Source organism: Myotis myotis, unplaced genomic scaffold, assembly GCF_014108235.1.
Source record: "Myotis myotis isolate mMyoMyo1 unplaced genomic scaffold, mMyoMyo1.p scaffold_m19_p_2, whole genome shotgun sequence".
Taxonomy (NCBI): domain Eukaryota; kingdom Metazoa; phylum Chordata; class Mammalia; order Chiroptera; family Vespertilionidae; genus Myotis; species Myotis myotis.
In genome coordinates this window covers 21,984,227-22,012,209 of record NW_023416324.1, presented here as the reverse complement: position 1 = coordinate 22,012,209, position 27,983 = coordinate 21,984,227, and the positions used below count along the sequence as shown (strand labels likewise).

At 40.4% G+C, this 27,983-nt stretch overlaps 1 protein-coding gene across 9 annotated transcripts in view; it reads left to right on the top strand.

Moving 5' to 3' along the window:
- The window catches only part of KIAA0319L (KIAA0319 like), a 111,243-nt gene that overhangs the window by 28,978 nt on the left and 54,282 nt on the right, over nt 1–27,983 (top strand). For all 9 annotated transcript variants that reach the window (XM_036352500.1, XM_036352495.1, XM_036352501.1 and 6 more), the window contains one exon: nt 7,282–7,802. In XM_036352500.1, the coding sequence (XP_036208393.1) occupies nt 7,449–7,802 (354 nt within the window). In that variant the 5' untranslated portion in view covers nt 7,282–7,448. The remainder of the gene's footprint in view (nt 1–7,281; nt 7,803–27,983) is intronic.

Here is a 27,983-nt window from a genome sequence, read left to right as displayed (position 1 = left end):
TGCTGCACCTTTCTTTCTCATCATAGTGTATCCTGGCTATCATTCCATGTCAGGATGATATAGCGTAGTCTTATTCATTCCAGTAACTACGTAGATCTTCCTTAATTTATTTAATCAGTTCTCTATTGATGGATAAGTTATTCCCAATATTTTTTGGTCTCAAACAACATACAGTGAATATCTTTGATATTATGTGTGACACTATAACTGTTCAATAAATTCCAAATTTAGCTACCTTTATTCTATAAGGCTGAATTTCTTTCCTTCAGAGCACTTCCATTAGTTTGCAGTCCTACATTTATTATTATGTCTATTTAATCTCTGTCTCCCTTTTTCCAAGTAATGAGCTCCATCAAAGCAATGCCTAGCATGAAACAGATGCTTAGTAATATTTGTTGAATGGCTGAATGAATAAGGAGATAAGGATAATTAATATCTAGGTGGGAAATAAGGACACCTTATTAATTAAACCTTAGCGGTTATCTTTTATACCAGAAATTTGCACCTCTATAAAAATCAAAGTAATTTGCAATGTATCCATCTTCTATACGTTAACATGTAAATTGAGGCCCTACTCAATAGTAAATAGTAAGTCAAATAAAAGTACGTTTTCTTAGACAGGGATTGGCAAACTTTCTTTTTTTTTTCTTTTTTTAAAATATATATATTTTATTGATTTTTTACAGAGAGGAAGGGAGAGGGATAGAGAGTTAGAAACATCGAGAGCGAAACATCGATCAGCTGCCTCCTGCACACTCCCTACTGGGGATGTGCCCGCAACCAAGGTACATGCCCTTGACCGGAATCAAACCTGGGACCCTTGAGTCTGCAGGCTGATGCTCTATCCACTGAGCCAAACTGGTTAGGGCGGTAAACTTTCTTAAAAGGGTCAAATAGTAAGTATTTTAGGCTTTACCAATCTTAGGATAACTCTGTTACAGTTACTTAACTCTGCCATCTTAGAGCAAAAACAGCCACAGACAATACATAAATAAATTAGTGTGACAATGTTCCAATAAAACTTCATTTACAATAGTAGGCAGTGTCTGGAATTGGCCCTTGGGCCATAGTTTGCTGCCCTTAGTTTACTGAATGAGAAGGATATCCCTTTTTCCATTCCTGATACAGTTAATTTGTGAGTACCCTCTTTTTTTCTGTCATCAGTCTGACTAGAGCTTTTATCAGTTTCATCAATCTTTCAAACAACCAACTTTTGGTTTCTTTCATTTTCTGCATTGTTTTTTGTTTGCTTTCTGTTTCATTAGTTACTTTTTTTTTTTTTTAATTGATTTTTTTACAGAAAGCAAGGGACAGGGACAGAGAGTTAGAAACATCGATGAGAGAAACATCGACCAGCTGCCTCCTGCACACCCCAAACTGGCTGGGGATGTGCCTGCAACCAAGGTACATGCCCTTGACCGGAATCGCACCCGGGACTCTTCAGTCCGCAGGCCGACACTCCATCCACTGAGCCAAACCGGCCAGGGCTCATTAGTTACTCTTATCTCTGTCATTTTCTTTCTCTACTTTTTTGGGTATAATTTACTCTTCCTTTTCTAGCTTTTATAATGAAAGCATAGATCATTGGGTTTTTTTTATTTTTGCTGTTAAAATTTAGTTTTTATTTTTCTAGATCTTTTTGAATGCATAGAATATACTAGTGTCCTGGTGCACGGATTCGTGCACATTGAAAGGAAATTAATTAGAAGAAATATTTTAATATCGCTGTTCACCCTTTCTCTATAATAGAAGTGTCAACCAAATTCATGATCGACAATGACAGATCAAAACACACACATGCAGTTGTTGCCAGTGAGAGCTTTATATGTATGGCACTTGCGATAAAAGTCAACTTAGCCTTTTATCCTATATAATAAAAGCCCAATACACAAATTGTTCAACTGGGCGTTTGACCGCTCGCTATGATGTGCACTGACTGCCAGGGGGCAGTGCGGAACATGGCAGGCGTCAGCAATGCGGTGCTGGCAGCAGGCGGCAGTGGAGGCGCTGCTGGCCCCAGTGGGCCCTGACGAGAGTGGGACTATGGCGGGATGGTGGAGCAGATGAGGGGTGGTGTCAGGCCAAGGCGGGTGTGAGCCAGGGCCTGATTGCTCTGCTGATTGCCCTGCAGACAGCGACTAGTGGTGGTGGTTGGGGACGGGGCCACCGCCCACCTCCCAGGCACTGAGGGAGCCAGGCAGGGGGCCCAGCCCTGATTGATCGCCTGCAGGCGGGATGGTGGAGCAGGTGAGGGGCAGGCACCAGGCCACAGCAGGGTGCCAGGCAGGGCTGCGGGGCTGTGGGGCTGTGAGACTGGGGATGTGAGCTGGGGCCCGATCCCTGCAGGCTACCCCAGGGGACCCCACCCATGCATGAATTCGTGCACTGGGCCTCTAGTATATATATATAATAAACTTGTTTAATTAGACCTGCTTTCTGATTTAGCTAAACTTTTTCCAGCCCAGTGAAGCACCCCAACTTCTCTTTCAGGTAATTATCAGCAGCACAGCAGTAAATACCAACACAAAGCAGATTATTATTGTAGATCATGCAGGGAGAACAAAGGGCAAAATATTTAACTGTAGCAGTGTTTGACTATATTCTGCACAGTGAGAAAACCTGAAGTAATTTTCAAGGTCCACCATTTCTTACTTCTTTTTAGTCGGGTCAGGTTTCTAAGCTTTCTAAATCTCTGTTTTCCGGCTAATAAAATGAAAATAGGATTCTACCGAGTCTCCTATCTATCTACTCCAGGACTTCCGTGAGGATCAAATGAGATGAGGCACAGGAAAACGCTTCACAAACATTTGGTTAAACTGTAAAATGTTTGCACGTGGCTATAAGCAAGTTGTGTTCCTGGGCTGCAGAAACTACAGAGGCTAGTCGCTAGGGAAAGGAAGCTGGGCATGGCTATGTGATGTCATTACCTGGAGCCCACAGTGAACGTTTCTGGGCTGGGCAGGGCTGCTCCATGGGGTCTTGGCAGAGTTGGCTGCGATTTGGTGGGGTGTCACTCTGGGGTGGTGGCGGGGCCTATGTCCCACTTGGGGGAAGTTGAGTGTTGGTTTGGTTTGTTGGCGCCAGGTCCGTGGTGCTGTTTATTTTTAAATGGCGAGTGCACATCATGGCTACTCCTGCACTGAGTGTCTGCCTCCTGGTGGTCAGTGCGTGTCATATCTACCGGTCAGACAGATGGACACTTAGCCTTTTATATATATAAACAGATATGTAGAAACAAAAAAGCTTAATTTAAAAATATAAGTAAGATTATAATATATAGATTTTCTGCAGCTTGCTTTTTTTTAAAATGTATTTTATTGATTTTTTACAGAGAGGAAGGGAGAGGGATAGAGAGTTAGGAACATCAATGAGAGAGAAACATCGAACAGCTGCCTTTTGCACACCCGTTACTGGGGATGTGCCCACAACCAAGGTACATGCCCTTGACTGGAATTGAACCTGGACCCTTCAGTCCGCAGGCCAACACTCTATCCACTGAGCCAAACCTCTGTCCACTGAGCCAAACTGGTTAGGGCATGCAGCTTGCTTTTTTAACTTAAGGTATTGTGGGGATGTTTCTATGGCTGTACAGGGTGGTGCAAAAGTAGGTTTACAGTTGTTTGTATGGAAAATAATATAATAATTAATAAATGATAATACAAGAATAAACTCTGTTTTGCGTACTCACAACTGAAACCTAATTTTGCCTCATACTGAATATAGAACTCTACCTCATTGCTTTTAATTATTTTTAGAAATTATTAATTGATTGATTGATTTTTAGGGAAAGACATCGATTTGTTTTTCAACTTATTTATGCATTCATAGGTTGATTCTTGTACCGTATGTGTCCTGATCAGAGCTCAAACCCACAACCTCAGCATATAAGGACAACACTCTAACCAACTGAGCTACCCAGCTACGACTCTACCTCATTGTTTTTAATTGCAACAATATCCTTTTTTTTAAAAAATCCTCACCCAATGATATTTTTCCATTGATTTTTTGAGAGAGTGGACGAGAGAGGGACAGACAGAGAGAAATATCGATGTGAGAGAAACACATCAATTGGTTGCTTTCTGCACATGCCCCAGCCAGAGCCTGGGCAGGGGAGGAGCCTACAATCGAGGTACATGCCCTTGACTGGAATCAAAGCTAGGACCCTTCAGTCTACAGGCTGATGCTCTATCCACTGAGTCAAACCAACTAGGGCTGCACATAATATTCTTCCAAAAATAGTCTATGCATAATATACATAAACATTATGTTCTCCCCCCCAAAACACATTGTAGCACACTATACACACCATATTCTTTAGTAACTACTTCCATATTGATAGACATTTAGAGTCTTCAAATATCTCACGAGTATGGACTATATTACAATGAAATCCTAACAACTGAGAAGTTCTCCAGGATAGAGGTAAACAGATTTTTTTTAAAGGTGAAAATACTTTAAAGATTTTTTTAAAATTTTTTGAGAGATAGAGGAAAGAAAGAAACATCAGTGTGGCAGCATAACATCGATTAACTGTCTCCTGCACATCTCTTACTGGGTGGATCCTGCAACCTGGGCATGTACCTTGACTGGGAATAAAACCTAAGGGTCAAACTTTGGGGAAAAGTCTTCCCACATTAATTACATTCATCAGATTTTTCTTTAGTATGGATTCTTTGATATTCAAAAAGGCTTGAGCTGTAACTGAAGACTTTCCCACATTTCTTACAGTGATAGGGTTTTTGTCTAGTATGAATTATCTGATGTCTAATAAGAATTGAGCTCTTCATAAAGGCTTTCATTACACCATCAAGGTTTATTTCCACCATGAGTTTTCTTATGTTCATCAAAGGATGTATACCTGAAAGATTTTCCACATTTATTACAATGATAGGGTTTCTTTCATGTATGCATTCTTTAGTGCCTATTAAGAGTTGCTATCAGGAGTTTGTGCTAAGAGGCCTGATGAAAGAACTCCTGCCTCCTCTTCTCCCTCCTGCCTGCCTGTTCTTTTGGGTATGGGGGTCGTGATATTTTGAATCAGTCCTGCTTGTGTCCCATTAATCACTTATTTTTTTTCTCAGGAGGATCTGTATCAGAATCTTGAGATCTGAGCTCCTGTATATTAGTGCTACACCCTTAGCCCATTCCTCACAATTTATAAATTCCTTTTCTTATATTTTCAATGCCATTAGAGGCCAGCTGTCTTCAATTAAATAAAAACACTTTTGAAGTAATTTAACACTGAAAGACTGATTAAACCCATGCTATCTTAAAATAAAATAAAAAAAGTTGAGCTCTTCCTAAAGCCTTTTCCACATTCATTATATTAATACTAGAGGCCTGGTGCATGAAAATTCATGCACACAGGGGGTCCCTCAGCCCATCCTGTGCCCTTTCACAGTCTGGGACCCTTGGAGGATGAGGATGCCCACCTGATGGCTTAGGCCTGCTCCCCGAGAACAGATGATCTAAAAGGAATAATCATATCCTTGGGTAAGGATTTTTTAAAAAGGTAATGGTCGCATGAAAATTCACTGCCAGTGGGGCTGAGGGTACTGAGGGACTCTGGTGGCAGGCGTGCGGAGCAGCTGGACCCACCTGGGAGCAGACCTGACTGTGCCACATGCCTGCCGCCCCTGGCGGGGCTGAGGGAACTGGGCGCTATCATCTTGTGGCTGTGGGTGCCGCCATTTGTGAGGGCGTGGCAGTCAATTAGCATGGTACCTCTATTATATAGGACTAGTGGCCCAGTGCACGAAAGTCATGCACATTAAAAGGGAATTAATTAGAGGAAATATTTTAATATTGCTATTTGCCCTTTCTAATAGAAGTGTCAGAGATTGAGCGAGACCCAGACCCAGCCAGCCCCACCCCCCATTGGGCAAGACCCAGACCTAGCCAGCCCCCCCCTCCCCCCATTGGGCGAGAACCAGACCTGGCCGACCCCACCCCCGTCAAGACCCAGACCCGGCTGGCCCCACCTCCACTGAGCGAGACCCAGACCTGGACGGCCCCACTCCTGTCAAGCCCCGCTGGGCGGGGGGCGCAGTGATTCAGAAGCCCACCTTTATTTTCTCAGTCACCTGGTGTCCACATTTAGTCTCTTGGACATTTAGTAGGTATTTTCTGGGAGTTAGGTTGGCTTTGGATGATTATCAGTTTGTTACTTTAGCTAGTCATAGCCTTTTTTCAGTTATGTGTATAAGCAGACATATGATTATCCATCTCTTTAATACTTTGATTCTTCTGCATATTTTCTATATTACTTCTAAAATATACTTTGTTATAATCACAGAGCCAGGGCTAGGGTGAAGAAAGAGGCACATAGGACATAAAATTTAAGGAGACACTCACTCTCAAGGGTTGGGTAAGCCAACCTTGCACTTGAATGACTCTGAGTGTAAGCGCCTCCTTAAATTTTGTGCCCCAGGCACCTCCCTTGCTTCATCCTGGTTCTGGCCCTATATAACCCTGACCAAGGTTGGTTATAGACACCTATATAACAAGACCTTAACGTGAACTCTTTCTAACAACTTTCATTTAGAGAATGCTTTGACTTTACTTCATCTAAGAATACAGAAGTGAAAATCAATGCTATGCCTTCAGTAATTCAGCAGCCCAAAAGTTCCTCCATAAGCAGCATTAGCCAGAATTTTGGACCATTTATCTAGGTTAACCACAGTAGGTCATTGTTTTACCTATCATGACATAGCTTGACATGATTAAAATTTTGGTATGCTTGACTACTGATCTGACTGATACCATGATATGCAAAACCACCTGACTCTGGAAACAGTTGGTTAGAACATGATAAACCTGTAACCTGCAAAAGGTCAAGCATCTCTTTGTATTGCTGCCAGTTCAGTGGGGGACATATTCCAGCTTATTTAGCTATCTGCTCTTCTGGTCTCTTAGTCTTCACATTGTTCCTGAGAAACATCTTTGTGTGCGCCCCCTCTCTCCCCTTCCTCCATACACTGCCACCAGAATAGCTCTTTTGATTTGTTTGTTTTAAGAACTGGATGGAATTCTCTGTAAAAGGTCTACTTGGAAGGGATTTATTAGAGAGGAACCAGCAATGCATGTGGAGCAGTACTCTACAAGCTAAAATATCCTGAGCCCAAAACACTCTTTTGCATTTTCTGTTCCTCTTACTAGATAGCTTTCCCACCCTCTTAAAAACAAGTTTGCACAATAGCCAAATGTTGGTGTTCAGGATTCTTTACAGAGTAGTAGTCTGTTTTTATTTCATCTTTAAATATTTTCATTCTTTGTTTTTAGATGCCAGTGAGAGCAGGTGCAAGCAGGTGAAGACACAATTTGGAGTTGGCCTGAGATCTGGGGGAGAAAATTACCTCCGCCTTCTTGAAGGAACCTCCTCTCTCCAGTCATGTTGGGCTGCCTGCTGCCAGGACTCTGCATGTCATGCCCTTTGGTGGTTAGAAGGGATGTGCATTCAGGCAGACTGCAACAGTCCCCAGAGCTGCCAGACTTTTAGGACAGACTCTTCCAATTCCGTGCTGGTGTTTTTAAAGAAATTCCAAGCTGCAGATGACTTTCTACCTGAAGATGTTGCAACTCATATTCTGGGGCTAGGTTGGAGCAGGGCATCTCAGAGGAGGCAGAGCCTTCCCAGAGCTCCACTCAGACCTGCTGTATCTTCCAGTGACCAGCAGAACTTAATCAGGAAGCTTCAGAAGAGAGAGAGTCCCAGTGAAGAAGTTATACCTATAGTGACGCAGCGTTCTGAAGTGAATGACTCCAAGGAACTAGGTGATCTGAAAACCAATGGCTCCGAAGAGGTAAGCATATTATGAATAAGGAGCAGAGAATCTGTTAAATCTGTTTTTACATTTGGCACACATAGGTTATGAGGCCTGGTGCTTGTGGCCAGTGCTCCTAGGCTGAGGAGTGTATGTATAAAGCTGCTTAGTGCCATCTTTGTGGGTGCTTCCCAGATGAACAACGGTAATTTGACCTTAGAGATATTCACTCCATGCAAGTCTGACATTGTTTTGATAAAAGCAGAAAGTTGCTCATTATCTAGTCTAAACTGGTTGTTGGCTGCAGATAAGTGCCATTGTGTGGGTGTTAGTCTCCACCAACGATTCTGCAGTGATTTCTGCCAGATTGCAAAACACTTGATTGATGTGGTTGCAGTCAAGTTCTCCTTCTCCTTTCCCCCCATCTCCTGCCTGTAAATATATTCCTTATGAGGTCGTTTCTATTCCAGTCTGAAGTAACCAGGGCTGGTAGTGCAGATTAAGACCCGACCTGCTGGGCTAGGGAGCTAGATGTGGCTGTTAGCCAAGACGTTTCTACAGTGAATTCTCACAAGCTTTGTATGCCAGAGGAGATAATACCACTGGTAGAGTTAATTCCGCTTATTATGTTTCTTCACTGTTGATCTTCCTGGGCAAATTATTAAAAGGAATGACTCACTCCATGCTCAGTCTCCTTTGATTCCTGTGACTTATTTTTGTATTTGTTTTGTCCTAGTTGTCTCTATCAAGTTGAAGCCCGAGTGGGAAGGCAGTACTGCATGCCTGGCACTGTGTGTGCTAATCATTTTACCATGTAATTTTATTTAATTTCATAGCAATATTTCCAGATAGGTGTTACTAACCCTGCTTTAGTGTTTCAAAGTTTGTCAGGTGAGGAAACTGAGGCCTAAAGTTAAACAGTTTGATCATGCAGCTAATGAATAGCAAACATAGAATTGGAACCCAGATTTACTATTAAGAAAAGAACTTTCAGTGCAGTATTAGAGATATAGACTTAGGCTTAATATGCCCGTAAACATTTATAGACACTTATTATCAATGTCAGGCACTTTTCTAAGCTCTGGAGATGTATAGGTAAACAAGATATGATCTGTTCCCTCAGGAAGTTTACAGTCTAGTGGAGACTCAGACATGAAAATAGATATTTACAATAGTGTATAATTATTGCATTAGTAGAGTTATGTACACAATACAATAGGATCACAAAAGAGGAAGTGACCCACTTGAGCAGGGAGGTGGTGTGTATGTTCAGAGAACACTTTATAGAGATGTTTAACTTATTTCTCATAGGAAAGTAGGCTTTCACTAAGGGATTAAAGATATTACAAGTATTCTGGACAGAGACACCATGTATGCAAGGCTCAATCTGTCAGCAAATATTTATTGCACATTTACTAGAACAGGGTACTATACTAAGCTAGGCACTAGGAATATTATAGTAAATAAGATAAATGTGATTTCTGCCTGAGTAGAGCTTATACTCTGGCAAGGAAGACAGACATTATATCTATAATAATTAGATAATTATAAGTTTGATGTAGGTTGTGAAAGGATAAGTGTAGATTCTTTAAGAGCATATAGAAGGGACCTAATCAAACTAAGGGGTAAGGTTAGGCCACTTTAAGAAAGGAAAGTTTAATCTGAGACTTGAAGTAGAAGTAGGAGCTAAGGAAAGAAACAGGCCAAAGGTATTTCAGGCAGAGGGAATAACAATATCAAAGTTTATCATGTGGCAAGATTAAGAAGTTGAGAGACACTGGTCTTGTTTGTCCAACAGCAAGAAAGCTAGTGGTGCAAGAAAAGACTTGAGAGGTGTGCAGAGCCTTAAGGCCTTCTTAAAATATTGGTCTTTATTTAAGGAGGGAATGGCATGATCAGATGAGTTTCTGTGTGTTGAATAGACTGGAGAAGGGCAAGAATGTACATGGAGCTCTTCAAGCAAGGGAACCATTGCATTAAAAAAGAAGGTTGAAGATACAGGAAAGGGGATAGACAACAAATAATCCCTCAGAGCTATGGTCCTCAGACTTCAGTGTGCATCAGAATCACCTAAAGACTTGTTAAACATTGCTGGGCCCCACTTGAGAGTTTGTGATTTAGTAGGTCTAGAGCAGCTATGGGCAAACTACGGCCCGCGGGCCAGATCCGGCCCGTTTGAAATGAATAAAACAAACAAAAAAAGACTGTACCCTTTTATGTAATGATGTTTACTTTGAATTTATATTAGTTCACACAAACATTCCATCCATGCTTTTGTTCTGGCCCTCCGGTCCAGTTTAAGAACCCATTGTGTCCCTTGAGTGAAAAAGTTTGCCCACCCGTGGTCTAGAGCGAGGCCTGAGAATTTGCATTTGTAAAATGCTGGAGAATGCTGAAACTACTGGTCTGAGAACCATATTTCAGGAAGAATTGCCTTCTAGGACAGGGAAGTTAGAATCCAGAGAATGGAACACAAGATTAGCTTTAAGTAGGAGAAGAGACATCCCCTTCATTGTGATAGGAAGGAAGAAATATATGGATATAAATGCAGCTAAGGTAGATTTTGAGGTTTGGTAGAGAATATTGTGGTGGTTTTAATCTTGTTCCTGTTTTTTTCTGAAGTGGGATAGTTACTGAGAGCAGAAGCAGATAAGCTGGGGTGGGGATAGGTGGGTAGAGGCAGGTATATCAGAAGTTTAGAGAGAATGGTAAAGGTCTGAAATAGCCATTGTGAAGCATAGGAGATGGCAGAATAGGTAAGGAAATAGAAAGATTGCTGGGCAGCATTGAAGATGGAGACCATGAATTTACAAGAGTGGTACTGATAGTTTGATTCATCCAAGATTGGAACTTTGCCAGTCTTGTGTAAAAGGAAACTGGGGCATGGAAATTGAGGTTATTGTCAAGAGAGTGGATGAAGAGAGAGTATAAGAAGATAGGAAAAGAAGCAAATATAGGTGCTGACAGAGATATGATAGAAGAGATATACCTGATATTCAAAGGTTTTGCTGATAAAAAGCAGACATATGGGGCACAGGTAAATATGAGTCCTGTAAGGATAGGAGGTAGTAGTCAGGGATATTTGAAGTTAAGATTTAGGACGTGGAGAAGTGCTTACAGGATCTAGGGTGTAGCTGTGGAAGGTTGCTGGGGTAGAGTGGAGAAGAAATTTATTGACGACAGGGAGCCCAAAAGAACATACTAAATGAGCTATCCATGTAGATACTGAACTAGACTTCACCGATGATGATGATAATAGCAATAGCTAATGTTTACTGAGTGAGCACTTAATATATGCCAGGTACCATTCTGCACCCTTTACATGTATTAACTCTTTTAATCCATACAACAAATCCTATGAAATACTATTATCATCTCTATTTTATAAATGAGGAAGCTCAAGAAAAGAAAGGTTAAGGAGCATGGCCAAGGCAACATAACTAATATACTAGTATGGTAGTATCAAGACTTGAACCCAGGCACTCTGCTTCTATCCAGAGTCTGTTCTCTTAACTAGGCAAGGACTTGGGGTGAAGAGGGATTTTGAGAGCCCGATACCAAAGCCATCAGTAAAGTAGGAGGAGTAACTAGTTTGTTGGGAGATGACAGCTATGATGAGAGTTGAAGTGTAGTGCAGCAAGATGGCAGAGGAGAAGAGGTTTTTACAAAGGAAATAGAAGAGTAATTGTTTGCAAAGAGATTTGGGAAGGCGAGTCAATAACATAGCAACCCACCTTCAATCCTAAAGTATGGGAGAATAAGTAGCCATCATACATGGAAACAGTATCCTCAGGGGAGTGCAGGCTTACAGTTAAGAATAGCTGGTCACTAACTAGTTTATGGGCACTTGAACTGTGTGGTTATCCAAGTCTCCACACTTAGAAAGGCCCTGTTTTTGGTTTTTGGTTTAATGCGCTACTGTTGTTGTCGTCTTAAAATTCTTAATAATTTTAATAGATTTTGAACAAAGGATCCTGCATTTTCATTTTGCACCAGATCCCGCAAATTATGTAGCCTGTCCTGCAGGAGGTATAGGGAACAAAACATGAAACGACTGAGCATACAAGTGACTTATTAATCATGGAGTAGTAATTCCAAGACAATTCAATGGAATATTTGGGTGAAAGAAAAGGAGGTTGGGTCTCACAGGAGAGGAAGTACAGATGATTATAGGGATAACAGTTTTGTATGGTAAATGTTTACAACTGGGTTTCCTAGAAAACAAAAACAAGCCCTGAATTGTAGACTTCGTCAATTTCATAGTGTAAATACTACCACCATTACCAATTTCAAGCTACCAACATGAACTCACTGAACATAGTTAGGAGAGATGGGTATAGTCATCACACTACAGGATAATTGTGATCATTAAAATTAGAAGTATGCTGGGGCTGGCTGGCAGACCCTGAAGGATGGATGAATAATTACTGTAACACGTTTCTGTGAAAGAGAGGGCTAAGGCACTACCTTACTATGGTTTCCATGTAGTCCCATTCACCTGCCTCCTTAGGTTTTTATTGTCATAACAGCTTGAACTCAAAATAACTTCTAGATACAATTAGTAGGGTAAGTATCCTTGAGAAAGTATATGCTTCTACAAGGTCGGGTCTTTAACCCTTTGTGGCCCAATGTTATTTTTGGAATTCAAACAATCTGGTCCAAATTAATTGACGGGATTGAATGTTGAACTTTTTAATGTTCTTATTGGTCGACGTTGGACCTGCTCCTAGCGCCTGGTCTGTCGAGTCAGCCTCGAGGTTGGACTGAAAAGGGTTAAAGACTAAACATAGAGATTCTAGCAAAACACCCTGGGGGATGGGACTTGTTTGGAAAAGTCAAGGTAGGGGCTGTCACCTTCTGCAAGTTCCCCTCAAAGGCCTCTGACCTTTCAGAGATTCCCCCTTACAGACATTCCGACCAAGTCTCGTGCTTCCCACAGAAGTAGACCACAAAAAAGAAAATATGGTAGATTTAGACCTGATAATCTCCTGGAAGATGGTGAAAGCTCAAATTCAATCCCTATAGACTTCATCTGTATGCTTGAAGGAAGATCCTGTGTTGGCTGGGGAGTTCTTTTTCTTCTTGTTCACTAGCTGTGGGCAGTGGCAGTAAATTGCTACCAGTGAACAGGATCTCAAGTTTAATGGTCTAACATGGAGAATGGGTGTGGGGGGAGGAATATTGAATTTGAATTATGAGCCCCAAAGGTGGAAGTGAGCCTTTGTGCACGGAGGCATCATATAGTTTAGCATCTGTTGAGAGCTGCAAGCATTGCTAAAAAATGGGGCAAAGTGAAGTCTTCAGATCCAGACAAGTTATGTTTGACCTTACATACTATGCTTAGGAAGGCCATGGATAGCTTTGGAAGGGTGATGAGATCATCTTTCTTGTACATTCAGAACAGTTAACTGGTAGGCATTTCTTTTAGGAGAGGACTTGGTGTTCAAACTTCTGTTTATGCACTAGGGAATGGAAGAGAAATGTATACACGGCAGATCTCCTCCTCCTAATTAGGGATGACTGGCTAGCAGCACTAGTTTCTAGTTTGTACTGTTTTCACTAAGGTAGGTCAAGCAACTCTGCATCCAAAATGGGAAGAAATTGCATCATAAATTGTTCTTGTCTTGCCTGAAATGCCTGCAGAGCTCTAGAGGCCCTGTGTTGTCAGTAGCATTTTTCATTCTTTTGGAAATATACATGTTGTATCCAAGAGCAGGTATTGTGGATCTTTTGCAATTCCCAAAGTGGAAAGGAATATCACCAATTTATTTCCCTTTCTCAACTTAAAGAAGGAGAAGCTGATAATGCTTGGTTTAATTACTGCATCGGCTCTATGCCATGAACCTCTAAATTACTAGGAAGAGGAGTCTGCAGGTTTGTTGATTTGGTACTGGAACATTTGCAGTATAAGCATTTCAGTTTCTGGCAATTAATTGCTGCCTTTGTGAAAGAAGAAGGAGCATTCTCTTTGAGCCCAGGAAATGCAGATCCTATTAGGTTATCCCTACACATAAGGTTTGACTTTAGGAGACTGAGATCCTCCTCTCTCTACCATCCATCTCCCTGTTTGCAGTCAATAATCACAGCATTTCAACCCCTACAAGCCAGGGGCTTTCTGAGGAACAAATGACTGAGTGGGTAAATGAGCCAAGCTCTTGGACACCTCTCTCTGCTGCCCTTTTTTTTTTTCACTGAGGAAAACTTGTCCTGACTCTACATAAGGCCAGAGCATACCTCTTACCAGGAGATATTGGTGTTGAGTGTAGGCAGTGACACAAAATAGCCTCGTATTCAAGGACAGAAGCCCCAGCAGTTCTCTTTCTTCCCTTCCTCCCTGCTTTTGTTTTGTTTTGGTTTGTTTATCGGGGTTTTTTGCTTGGTTGCTTTCTTTTGGTTTTTGTTTTTAAATCTTTCCTTTAATCCTTTAGGCTTGTAAAATTTTTGCCAAGGGTTCATTTATTACTCTGGCCATTATTTCCTGACAAATTTGGAATTACTCAGGACCTAGTTTTTCCCAAATTCTCATCCTTAGTTATCTGAGCAGCAGACACCAAACATTTTTTAGCCCCAGGCCCCCCTCAGCTCTCTGGCCTGTGTAATTTGTATGGGCTTCTAAGCCCTGAGTAACCTAGGCTTTTCCAATACTGTCCGTGTGCACAGATTCACTTCCCCAGCCCCACCTCCCCACCCTTCTAATCTTCCTGAGTGGCTTATTGCATGAAGAGAAAACCTGGGCAGCTCATTTCCTTGTGTGGGGGTGTGCAGAAATTCCTACTATTGTACTTTTCCTTTTTCTAAAGTTTTAGTGCTTGAACCACAATGCCCTTTCTTTATTTTTTCTCACAACAGCTGCTTACTTTCTCCTGTTACTCTCTTAGTATTCTGGTTCTTTAGTCTGCTTATCTGATTTTACTATGTGAAATGAATTTGATAATGTTTTTGTTGGCTACATTGTAAGTTAATTAATAAGGCAAGAGTTGATTTTAATGTGAATTTAACAGATCCTTGCTAATTGGCCAAACTTGAGCCACAGTAAAAAAGCCGCAGAAGCTGCTAAGACTTAGTTAACAAAACATCCCTCCCCCTTTCTCCTTTCTGTGATGGTCTTAGTTTCTCCAGGGAGGTCTGAGAAGATATAACTTTGAACAAACTACTGCAAACTTAAACCCTGCCATATTCACCAGCCTCATCTTTAGTTACTAAGAATTGGCTTGGGATATGTCTTTCATACCCCACTGGCTTTGCTAGTGTAGGAAGACACTGTCTTTCATCTAGTAGGATTTTTGTGACAATAGTTTTTATTTTAATACAGTTGTGTCTCAAATCAGAATGTTTTAAAAGCTGAATTTTTGCAAATCATCCTATATAATAAAAGCCTAATATGCAAATTGTCCAACTGGGAGTTCGACCGCACCCTATGATGTGCGCTGACCCACCAGGGGGCAGTGTGGCATACATATGGCAGGCGTCAGCGACGTGGTGCTGGCAGCAGGCAGCAGTGGAGGCACTGCCGGCCCCGATGGGCCCCGATGAGAGTGGGACTATGGCAGGATGGTGGAGCAGGTGAGCAGGTGGTGCCAGGCCAAGGCGGGTGCAAGCGGGAGCCCGACCCGCAGATGGCAACCAGTGGCGGCAGCAGGGGGTGGGGCTGCTGCCCGGCTCCCAGGAGCTGAGGGGACTGGGCGGGGGCCTGACCCTGATCGATTGCCCCGCAGGCAGGATGATTGGAGCAGGTGAGGGGGCGGCACCAGGCCATGGTGGGGTGCCAGGCGGGGCTGCAGGGCTGCGAGGCTGGGGGCATGAGCTGGGGCCTGATCCCCACAGGCCACCCCAAAGGACTGCACTGGACCTCTAGTTCTTTAATATTAAGCAACACCAGGGTAGCATGTGTCTTACCAAGGAGGGCCTCTACCTGGACCGTGAAGTTATGACCCAGATAAGTATCAGCATCCTGTGTGTACCCTGAAATCTACTACTCAAAACAGAATAGCTCACGATAGAGGTTTTTGTTTTTCTTTTTTGGTCATCTTGAATTATGGTATTAATCATAACCAGTGGAGCTGGCTTGCTTGATTTGGAGAAGGTAGCTCCCAGACTGAGAGTGAGGAGGAAGGAGGAAGGAGCAAGAGGGAGAAATGAGAGATGGAGAAAGAGAACATGAATAGAAACCTTTCATCAATCTGAATAAAGTTCTTTGAAGAAGAAATAGATGTACTCCTGGGGCATTATTATATGACTTAGAGTTTGTTCAGAATTGGGTTTGTTTTTATGATTTCTGTCAAATACCAGAAAAAATTGCCTAAGAAAATTCACCCAAGTGTTTCAATCCTATATCATCCCCTAAAATGTCACTATTATTTCAGAGTTTCTGAAGTAAGATAATTTGCTTCATATCTCCTTTTCCTGTTTCTTTAAAAATCATAATCTTATGTAATAAAAGGCTAATATGCAAATACTAGTACACCAAATGGTGGAACAACTGAACAGCCGAACAAATGGTCGCTATGACGTGCGCTATGACATCCACCAGGGGGCATGTGTGGAACATGGCAGACATTTGCTGTGGTGGGAGGGTGGAGCAGGTGAGTGGGGTGCCAGACCAAGGCAGGGCAATCGCTGTCATCGGGGCATGCCTCTGCTGGTTACTGAAAATTCTTTAGTAGGCAGGATGGTGCTCGCACCTGCTGCTGGCGCCAAAGCTGCCACTTGCACTCGCTGCTGGTACCAAAGCCGCCACTCACACCTAATGCCAGTGCCAGCCCCGCTCACACCTGCTGCTTGTGCCCGGCGCCGGTCCCAATCACTTGGCGCCATCAGCGGGTGTGAGTGTCAGGCGGGCAGGACCACAGCACATAGGAGCAAAGAATTTTCAGTAACCATCAGAGGCTCGCCCCGATGACAGCAACCGGCACCCCGCCTTGGTCTGGCACCCCTGCTTACCTGCTCTACCATCCTGCCGCGGCCAATGCCAGCCGTGTTCTGCACATGCTCCCTGGTGGTCAGCACACGTCATAGCGACCAGTTGTTCAGTTGTTCCGGTTGTTCCACTGTTCAGTCTATTTGCATATTAGCCTTTTATTATATAGGATAATAGACATATAAACAGCTCATGTGTATAGTATACAATTTGATTAACTTTTATATATGTATATATCCATAAAACCATAACCACAAAAAAAGATATTCATTACCCCAAAAGTTTCCTCCTGTCCCTTTGTAATCTGTCTTTATCCCTAGACAACCACTGATATGCTTTAGATTATTATAGATTTTCTAGAATTTAAAAATAAATGGAATTATACATTATGTACTCTTCTTTTTAACAACATTATTGAGGAACAACTCACAAAACTCACTCCTTTTAAGCATACAGTTCAATGATTTTAGTAAATATGTAGAGTTGTATATCATCACTATAATCCAGTTTATTAACATTTCTGTCATTCCAAAAACTTCCCTTGTGCTAGTTTGCTTAAAAGTTCTCATGACCAGCTGGTGTGGCTTAGTAGCTGAGCATTGATCCATGCACCAAGAGGTCCCCAGTTCCATTCCCCATCAGGGCACATGCCCCGGTTGTGGGCTTGATCCCAGTACAGGGTGTGCAGAAAGCAGTCGATCAATGTGTCTCTCTCATCAATGTTTCTATCTCTCTATCCCTCTCCCTTCCTCTCTCTCTAAAATAAATAAAAACATCTAAAAAAAAAGTTCCCTTGTGCCAGCCCCACTCCCACCCTCAGTCCCAGGCATCCACTAATTTGATGTCTCTATAAATTTGCCTTTTCTGGATTTTTTATAAACGGAACCAAAACTATGTAGTCTTTTGTCTCTGGCTTCTTTCACTTAACATAATGTTCTGATGTTCATTCTTGTATTAGTAGAGGCCCAGTGCACAAAATTCGTGCACTTGGGGGGGGGTCCCTCAGCCTGGCCTGTGCCTTTCACAGTCTGGGAGCCCTTGGGTGATGTCTGACTGATGACTTAGGCCCGTTCCCCGGGGGAGCAGGCCTAAGCCGTCAATCAGACATTCTTAGCGCGGCCTCGGAGGCGGGAGAGGCTCTCCCTGCACTGCTGCTAGGCTCGCCAGCAGTGAGCCCAGTTCAGGGCTTCTGGCTGAGCAGTGCTCCCCCTGTGGGAGCACACTGACCACCAGGGGGCAGCTCCTGTGTTGAGTGTCTGCCCCCTGGTGGTCAGTGTACGTCATAGCAACCAGTTGTTCTGCCGTTGGTGGATTTGCATATTAGCCTTTTATTATATAGGAGGAGGATGTGTCAGTAGTTGGTTCCTTTTAATGGCTGGATAGTATTTCATTGTATGGACATCTCATAATTTGTTTATCTACTCAATTGTTGATGGATTTTTGGATTGTTTCCATATTTTGGCTACAGATAAAGCTGCTAGGAATATTTGTGTACCAGTTTTAATTTCTCTTGGATATATGCCTGGTGGTGGAATGGCTGGATCATATTGTAAGTGTGTATTTACTATTTTAAGAAACTGCTAAACTGTTTTCCAGACAGTTGTACCATTTTACATCCCATTAGTAATATATGAAAGTTCCATTTGCTCTACATTCTCACCAACACTTGGTATGGTGAATCTTTTTCATTTTAGACATTGTAATAGATGTGTAATAAGATCACATTGTGGTTTTGATTTGCATTTCCTTAATGACTGATGATGTTGAATATCTTTTCATGTGCTTATTTGCTGTCCATATTTTTTGGGTAAAGTATTTGTTCATATTTCCCCTGACTTTAAAAAGTTGGGTTGTTTTCTTACATATATCTTATGCATATAAGTCATTTATCAGATATGTGATTTACAAATATTCTCAGTCTGTCTTGTCTTTTCATTCTCTTAGCAGTATCTCTTGAAGAGAAGATATAAATTTTGTCGATGTCCAATTTATCAGCTTTTTAATGGATCACGCTTTTGATATTGTATCTAAGAGAGATTTTTCTCTTAAGTTTTCTTCTAAAAGTTTTATAGTTTTATTTATTTTTTTAAATGTATTTTTATTGTTGATAGTATTACAGATATCTCCTGTTTTCTCCCCCTTACTCCCTCCTCCCAACCCCTACCACTGCCCTCACCAGGTCTTCACTACCCTATTGTCTGTGTCCATGGGCTGTGCAGTGTACTGGTTAATAATAGCGGATTTTGTAATAAAAGAAAACATAATTTCAAGAGAAATATCAAAAGTGCTTTATTCAAAGTAATGTCCATCACTAGCTACACATTTCCCCATCTTTCAGGTAATTTGTGGATACCATCCCAATAGAACTTTTCTTGTTTTGAGGCAAACCATTCAGAGACCCAATTTTCCACTTCTTCGTACTTTTTGAAGTACGTACTGCTCAGAAAGTGTGTGTGCCATCAATCAGAACAAGTGGTAATCTGAAGGAGCAAGGTCTGGTGAATACAACGGGTGGGTTAATACTTCCCAGGCAAGATCTTTTAACATGTCTTTAATTGGTTTTGAAGTGTGTGATGGTGTGGTATCATGAAGCAAAATTACTTTGCCGTGTCTTCTGGAACATTTTGGTTGTTTCACAACCAAAGCATAGTTCAAATTGATTATTTGTTGTCAGTAGCGATCAGTATTAACGGTTTCACCTGGCTTTAGAAGCTCATAATACACCACATCTTCCTGATCTCACCAAATGCAGAGCATTCTCTTCTTTCTGAAGCGATTTGGCCTTGCAGTCGATGTGATGGTTGACCTCGATCAACCCATGATTTTGTGCATTTGGGATTCTCAAAATAAATCCACTTTTCATCACCAGTCACAATTTGATGCAAAAAAAGACTTTCTTTCGTGCCGTTGAAGCAACATTTTACTGATGACTTTTTGGTTTTCCATTTGTCTTTCGTTCATTTGATGTGGCACCCATTTTCCTTGCTTTAAAATCTTTCCCATTGCTTGTAAATGATCGAAAATTGTTTGCTGACCAACTTTTAAACTTTCTGCAAGTTGTTTTTGAGTTTGACATGCATCGTCATCCAATAATGCTTGTAATTGTTGGTCTTCAAACTTTTTTGGTTGATCTGGACATTCATTGTCTTTCACATGGAAATCATCACTTTTAAAGCATTTAAACCAACGTTCACAAGTATCTTGAGATGGAGCATGTTTACCATAAGCTTCCTGAAGTATACGATAACTTTCAGCAGCACTTTTCTTCAAAATAAAGTAATGAATTAAAACTTCCCGCAAATGCTTTTTTTGGCATGAAATTCGACATTTTTAAGTGTAAAAATATCTATGATGTTAACACCTTCAGAAAACTTGACATATGAAGTTTTGAAGCTTGTTGTTAATACAATAAAATAGCATACATACCAAATCGCATATATATCAACATATGTGTAACTCCATCTATTGAAATAAAGCATTATTAACCGGTACACCTAGTATATCCTATCTAATAGAGAGGGAATATGCTAATTGACCCTCACACCATCGCAAAGATGGTGGCACCCACAGCCAATAAGGAGGGAATATGCTAATTGACTGCCCCACCCTCAAAGATGGCAGTGCCCACAGCCATAAGATGGCGGTGCTTAGTCCCCTCAGCCCTGCCTTGCCGCACGCCTGCCTCTGTAGTCCCCCAGTCCCCTCAGCCCCCCACCCGCCCAGGGCCGGCCCGAGGTGCAGGCCAGCCTTGGATGGTGGCTTCCCAGCCGCCCAGTGCTGCCCGAGGCTCAGGTAACCATGGCCAGCCGAGGCTTGCACTGCCGGTAGTGGCAGCAGCAGAGGTGTGATGGGGACGTCGCCTTCCCCTGATCGCCGGGTCACCTCCCGCCCCGAGAGCTCCCAGACTGTGAGAGAGGGCAGGCTTGGCTGAGGGACCGTCCCCCCCCCCCCCCCCCCCCCCCAGTGCATGAATTTTCATGCACTGGGCCTCTAGTAAGTATATAAGTTCTTTGGTTATGTTTTATAATTTTAGATTTTAAATTTAGGTCTAGAATTTTTTTGTACGTGGTGGGAGTTATGGGTGGAAGGGTTTTGCTGTATTTTGTTTATTAGCATATGAATATTCAGTTGTGCTAAGCATCATAATTTTTTTCTGTCCTTTCTCCATTGAATTGCTTTTCATCTTTATTGAAAACTAGTTAGCCACATGTTTATGAATCTATTTCTGGATTCTCTTTGGTTCCATCAGTTTACTTGTTTATACTAACATCAACACCACACTGCCTTTTTTTGTTGTTAATTCTCACCTGAGGATATTTTTTTCCATTGATTTTTAGAGAGAGTGGAAGGGAAGGGAGGTTGAGAGAGACAGAGACAGAGACAGAGACATTGATGTGAGAGAGAGACATCAGTTGGTTGCCTCCCGCACTCACCCCCACAGAGGCTTGGATGAACTTGCCACACAGTGATGTGTCCTTGACTGGGAATCAAATCTGCAACCCTTTGGTGTCTGGGCCTACATTCTAACCACTGAGTGACACTGTCTTGATAGCTTTATAATAAGCCTTTAAATCGGATAATGTAAATCTTACAATTTTGTACTTCGTTATAAAAAATGTTTTGACTATTCTAGGTCCTTTCTATTTTCATATAAATTTTAGAATCATCAATTTCTTATTTTATTTATTTTAAATCTTTATTGTTGAAAGTATTATGTATGTCCTCTTTTCCCTCATTGACACCTTCTAGCCTGCTCCCGCACCCCCAGCCCAGGCCTTCACCCCTCCCCATTGTCTTTGTCCATGGGTTAGCATATATGCATACAAGTTCTTTGGTTGATCTCTTCCCACCCACCCATCCACCTACCCCCGTCTTCCCTCTGAGATTCGACAATTCATTTCATTTTCTTTTTTAAAGGCCCTCTAGGATTTTGATTAAGATTACTTAGGGCTGTAAATCAATTGGGGAAGAATTGATAGCCTAATAATAGTGAGTCTACTGATCCATGAACACAGTATATTTTCCCTTTTATTTGAGTCATCTCTAATTTCTGCCAGCGATATGTTGTAATTTTTAGGGAACAGATTTCTCTTTTGTCAGATTTGTCCCTAAGTATTTCATATTTTTGATGTATTATTGGTATTTTTAAAAATTTAGTTTCCATTTATTTAGTTCCAATTATATATAGAAATATAATTACTTTTTAGTATATTGATTTTGTATCCTGAAACCTAACTTATTTGCAAAACTAACTTATTCATTCTGGTAATTGTTTTTTGTAGATTCCATAGGATTTTCTATATGTGTAATCATGTTTCATGTTGTCTATGAATAAAAACCATTTTACTTCCTTTCCAATCTGGATGCCTTCCCTTTTTCTTGCCTATTACATTGGCTAGAACCTTCAATATATGTTTAATAGAAGTGATGAAAGTGTATATACTTGCCATGTTCTTGATCTTAGGCGAAATCATTCAGTCTTTACCATTAAGTATGATGTTAACTGTAGGTTTTTTAAAGATGTCTTTTACCTGTTGGAGGAAGTTTCTTTTTATTCCTAGTTTTATGGGAATTTGTATCAGGAATAAATGTTGGATTTTGTCAAATACTTTTTCTGCATCTATTGAGATTTATATAGTTTTTTTGGTTTTAGTGTGTTAATGATGGTGAATAACTTGATTGATTTTGAATGTTAATCCAACCTGGCATTTCTGGGATAAATTCCATTTAGTCATGGTGTATAAATTGTCATATTTATTTAATAAAATTTTGTTATTAATTTTTGCATCTGTGTTCATGAGGGATATGTAGTTTTCTTGTAATGTCTTTGTTGGATTTTAATATCAGAGTAATGCTGGCCTTATAGAATGAGTTGAGAAATTTTCACTGTGCTTTAATTTTCTGGAAGGCTTTGTGTAGAATTGGTACTGTTTATTTCTTAAATGCTCAATATAATTTTCTAGTGAAGTCATCTGGGCCTGGAGTTCTTTGTAGGAACATTTTAAACTCCAAATTCAATTTATGTAATAGCTATATAACTATTTTGATTATCAGTAATAGCCCTTTTTGAGTGAGCTTTGACAGGTTGTGTCTTTCAGGAAATTTATGCATTTTATCCCAGTAGTCAAATTTATTGGCATAAAGTTGTTCACAATATTCTCTTACTGCCCTTTTAATATCTTACCTCTCTTATTCCTGATATTAATAATTTGTGTTCTCCCTTTTTCCTTCACTCTCCTCCCTTCTCCTAATCAGACTAGCTAGATTTTCTCCAAAACAATCTCTGGTTTCATCTGTTTTTCTCTATTGCTTTTCTGTTTTCTGTTTCATTGATTTATGCTCTAATCTTTATTATTTCATTTCTTCTGATTAATTTGGATTTTATTTGCTGTTTTCTAGTTTCTTAAGTTATAATCTGAGGTAATTGATTTGAGACTTCCTTCCTTCCTAACATAGGCATTTTAGTGCTATAAATTTCCCTCTGAATACTGCTTTAGCCACATCCTACAAATTTTGATATTTTTGTTTACAGTTTCATTCAGTTCAGAATGCTTTAAAATTTCCCTTGTTACTACTCCTTTAACCCTTGAGTTGCTTAGAAGTACATTATGTAGTTTTAAACTATTGGAGGGGACTTTCTAGATATTATTGTATTACGGATTGATAATTTAATGCCATTGTATCCAGTGAACATTGTATGGTTTGAATCCTTTTAAATTTATTGAGACCTGTTTTATGGCTCAGAATATGGTTTATCCTGTTAAATATTTCATGTACAGTTGAAAAGAATATGTACCTTGATATTTGTTGGGCACATGTTCTATAAATGTCAATTAGTTCAAATTGTTCAGATTAGGTGTTGTTCAGATCTTCTATATCCTTACATCTTTTCTATTAATTTCTATCAGTTATTAGAGAGATAATGAAGTCTCATACTGTATTTGTAGATATATATGTTTCTCTTTACTGTTAGATCAGCTTTTAGGACTCGTCTTATTTATTTATTTATTTATTTATTTATTTATTTATTTATTTATTTTCATTTATTTATTTTATTTTATTTATCTTTATTGTTGAATGTATTACAGATGTCCCCTTTGTTTTTTTCCCTTTGACTCCCTCTACCCCGCACCCACCCCTCCCAGGCCTTCACCACACTATTGTCCGTGTCCATGGGCTATGCATATTAGCATATAAGTTCCCATGTTAATCACTCCCCACTATTTTCATTTCTTAGGAATTGCTTTTCATTGCTTAATGTCAGTGTCTTGACTGCTATTGTTTCAGATATTTTGTCTGGCTTTCAAATTGTTGCAGATGGGATGATAAATCTAGTCCCAGTTACTCCATCTTTTTATTTTTTTAATATATTTTTATTGATTTCAGAGAGGAAGGGAGAGGGAGAGATAGAAACATCAATGATGAGAGAGAATCATTGATCAGCTGCCTCCTGCATGCCCCCTACTGGGGATGGAGCCTACTGCCTGGGGACATGCCCTGACCTGGAATCAACTCTGATCTCCTGGTTCATAGGTTGATGCTCAACCACTGGGCTGAGCTGTTACTCCATCTTGACTAGAAGCAGAATTCCACCATATTTTTGTCTCTTTAAAGTTTATTTTTTATTGAATTCATTGGGGTGAGTTGGTTAATAAAATTATATAGGTTTCTGGTGCATCATACTATCTTCTTTGTTTTGTTTTGTTTTGTTTTGTTATTCACCTGATAATTACTACTCATTCTTCAAGACTCACCCCAGGCTTTAATTCTTCTAGGAAGCCTTCTCTGATATTCACTTTCCCAATCGGGCTCATATGCTCTCCTAAATGTTTGTGCAATAGCCCAAACTCTATCATTGTCTTTTCAGTCTGAGAACATGGCCCTTATTGTTCAGATTCAGTCCTTCCAAATACATCCTTGATCTTGTCCCCTTGCATCTTTAGTTAATCTTATATTGTTCTCTTTTCATTTAAAATTTTGAAGGGTAGTCTGCACTTGCTTTCCCTTTTTCATTCGCTTGTATTTAATCCTCAGCCCTGTAGAATTTGGTTTCTAAGCTGCTCTTGCTGGGGTCACTGGTAACTTCACAATTGCCAGGTGTATTATTTCGAGTTCTTATCTGATTGAATCTCTCTGCATTGTTTCATATAGGTTGCAGTTGTCCCTATTTTCTTGTTATAACACTTTCCTGTTTTTTCCCTTCTCTCCGATTATTCTTTTTTAGTCAGTTTTGTAGGTCATTTTGTGTGCTCACGTCTTAAACATTGATATTCCCACATACTCTGTTTTTGATCCTGTTTCCTTTACTTACATGCTCTTGTTGGGAAAACTCATTTATTTCCATGGCTTTAGCTACTATCTTTGGGAACTTGATTCCAACTCTGGGGTCTCTGTTTGAATTTTTGAGAGGTATTTCAGATTCAGTATGTCTAAAACATAACCTGCCTGTTATTTTCTTAGAGCCAGTCTATCTTAGTTTTTGACACTGCTATAGTTAGTCCCTCACTCAAGCTAAAAACATGGAAGTCATCTTAAATTTTTTTCACTGCTGCTATAGTTAGTCCCTCACTCAAGCTAGAAACATGGAAGACATCTTAAATTTTTTTCACCAAACTGTGCATTTATGTTTCACAAATATAGAAACTTAATATTTTAAAATCTCCATCCCTCAGGGGGAATTTTCAGTAATGATGGCAGAGTAAAGTGGTCTCCAGAACCGTCCCACATATAATAATTATAAAATATGTAAAAATTGTATTTAAAGAAGCTGGAAAGGGTCCAGAAGCAGACAGAAGCTAGAGGAGTTTACTCTTGAAAAACAGTAATTGGGTCCTGCGTTCTCCATTGTCTGGGCCAGCCAGCTCTGGCATCTGCTGGCTCCCCCTTGCTTGCCTGCTCCTTCCTGAGTCACCACTGCCGCCATGGCCTAGAGTGGTGAAAGCGGTGACCCTCCGAGCTCCCAGGATAGAAGGGACCAGGCCGTGGCCTCTGCTTCCACGGAGCCCAAGGTCATGAAGGTCACTGTGAAGACCCTGAAGGAGAAGGAGTTCGCTGTGCTGGAGGATAACTCTGTCCAGCAGTTCAAGGAAGAAATCTCTAAATGGTTCAAATCACATACCGACCAACTTGTGTTGATATTTGCTGGAAAAATTTTAAAAGATGAAGATACATTGAGTCAGCATGGAATTCATGACGGACTTACTGTTGACCTTGTCATCAAAATGCAAAACAGGCCTCAGGATCATTCAGCCCAGCAAACAAATACTAGTGGAAGCAATGTTACCACATCTTCAGTTCCTAACCCTTTGAGTGCCAACCAGTATCCTAGGAATTTTGCTAAAATTGCCAAGGCATTTTTGCTGATTTTACAACAGTTTAGGAAAAAAATTATGAATCGCAAGTAAATGAAGTTACATATTCAGTATCTTCCACAAAATTGTTATCTTCACAGCAAGAATTGACATATTTAGCAATACCATCATCACTAATAAAAGCAGACTTAGAAATGGACACTGCAGGAGGAGCGCGATAGTAACTCTACATCTGGTTCTGCCCCTAGCAACCCTTTTGGTTTAGGTGCTCTTGGAGGACTTGTCAGTCTAAGTAGCTTGGGTTTGAATTCTACCAACTTCTCTGAACTACAAAGCCAGATGCAACGGCAACTAATGTCCAATCCTGAAATGATGGTCCAGATCATGGAGAATCCCTTTGTCCAGAACATGCTTTCAAATCCTGACCTGATGAGGCAGTTAATTATGACCAATCCACAAATGCAGCAGTTGATACAGAGAAATCCAGAAATTAGTCTGAATAACCCAGATATTATGAGACAAACATTGGAACTTGCCAGGAATCTAGCAATGATGCAGGAAATGATGAGAAACCAGGACTGAGCCTTGAGTAATCTGGAAAGCATTCCAGGGGGATACAGTGCTTTACGGCACACATACACAGATATTCACGAACCAATGCTAAGTGCTGGGCAAGAACAGTTTAGTGGTAATCCATTTGCTTCCTTAGTGAGCAATACATCCTCAGGTAAAAGTAGTCAACCTTCCCTTACAGAAAATAGAGATCCATTACCCAATCCATGGGCTCCACAGGTAGTTTTAAAGCCATTTCTTGGTAAAGATAAGGAAATACTTTAAAGTTAAGTATTTCCTAATTGTGTAGAATCTTACAGCATCTTTGATAAACATCTTTCAGCAAAAGTGCCAGTTAGTCAGGTTTGTTGCCTATACTAATATAGTAGAAAAGCTGATTCTAGTTATCTCTTTAAGGACATTTAATTGTACAGACAACATAATGTAACATTGTCTCAACATTCACTGATTAATTGTAAATTACCTGAAGGAGCACTGTAATATAACCCAAAAGTGCATTTGCCTAGGACTTTTCAGCTTCTCCTATAGATAGTTTAATAGGCATTACAGTTTGTAATTGAAATGCTGCTTTCACTGAAAATTATATTTAAACGCCGTATAAAAATAGATCTATCTTTTGGGTTTATCAGAGTTCTCATGCACAGGCAATACGTGAACTTAAAATGAGTTGTGAGCTACTTGTTTCTGAAGTGTTTCGGTAGTTTATCAAGAAATAGGTAAATATTGTGTTTTTCAGAGCCTCAGAGAGGGGAACTTGGGGGAGGGGGTGGGGATCTATCCTGGAATGGGCCAGCCTAAATAATACTGGCAACCAAGGTTCTGTTAGGATTTCTGTGCATATAATATAGTAAACATAAATGATAAGTTTATCATTCAGGGGTGATAAACAAGAGCCATTTAAACAATGTTGAGTACATTTGGCTGTTCTACAGCCTTTTTCTTTCCTCCTCAGAGAAGTTCTGTTTGCCTAAATCTCAAATTGTTGGTGTGGTACATTCCTTTAGGATCAATTAAACATAACTTTGGGTCAGTAATATATTTGGCTGACTCTGGTTCAGTATTCTCTTAGGTCATTATAGTTTCATGTACAGGAAATTAAAATTTTAAAGTTACCTAAAATGAGTTCAGACCAATAAAATTCAAAGGAAATACGACTTGAATTGCATTACTTCTGTAAGTTGCTTGCTATTAACACATTGCGTACCGCATAGAAATCTCTAAGACATACGCCAGGGACTGCACGTTTTTGGGCAAACTGCACGTTATTTAAATCATCATAATGTACTTTAGGTGTTGTTTTTCAATAATTATAACATTTTTATTTACAAAAACAATTAAACAATTAAAGTTCCTAGTACTTTTTTAATGTATGGTACTGCGTAAAAATTTTCCTCTATGAAGAGGGACCAAACAAAATTT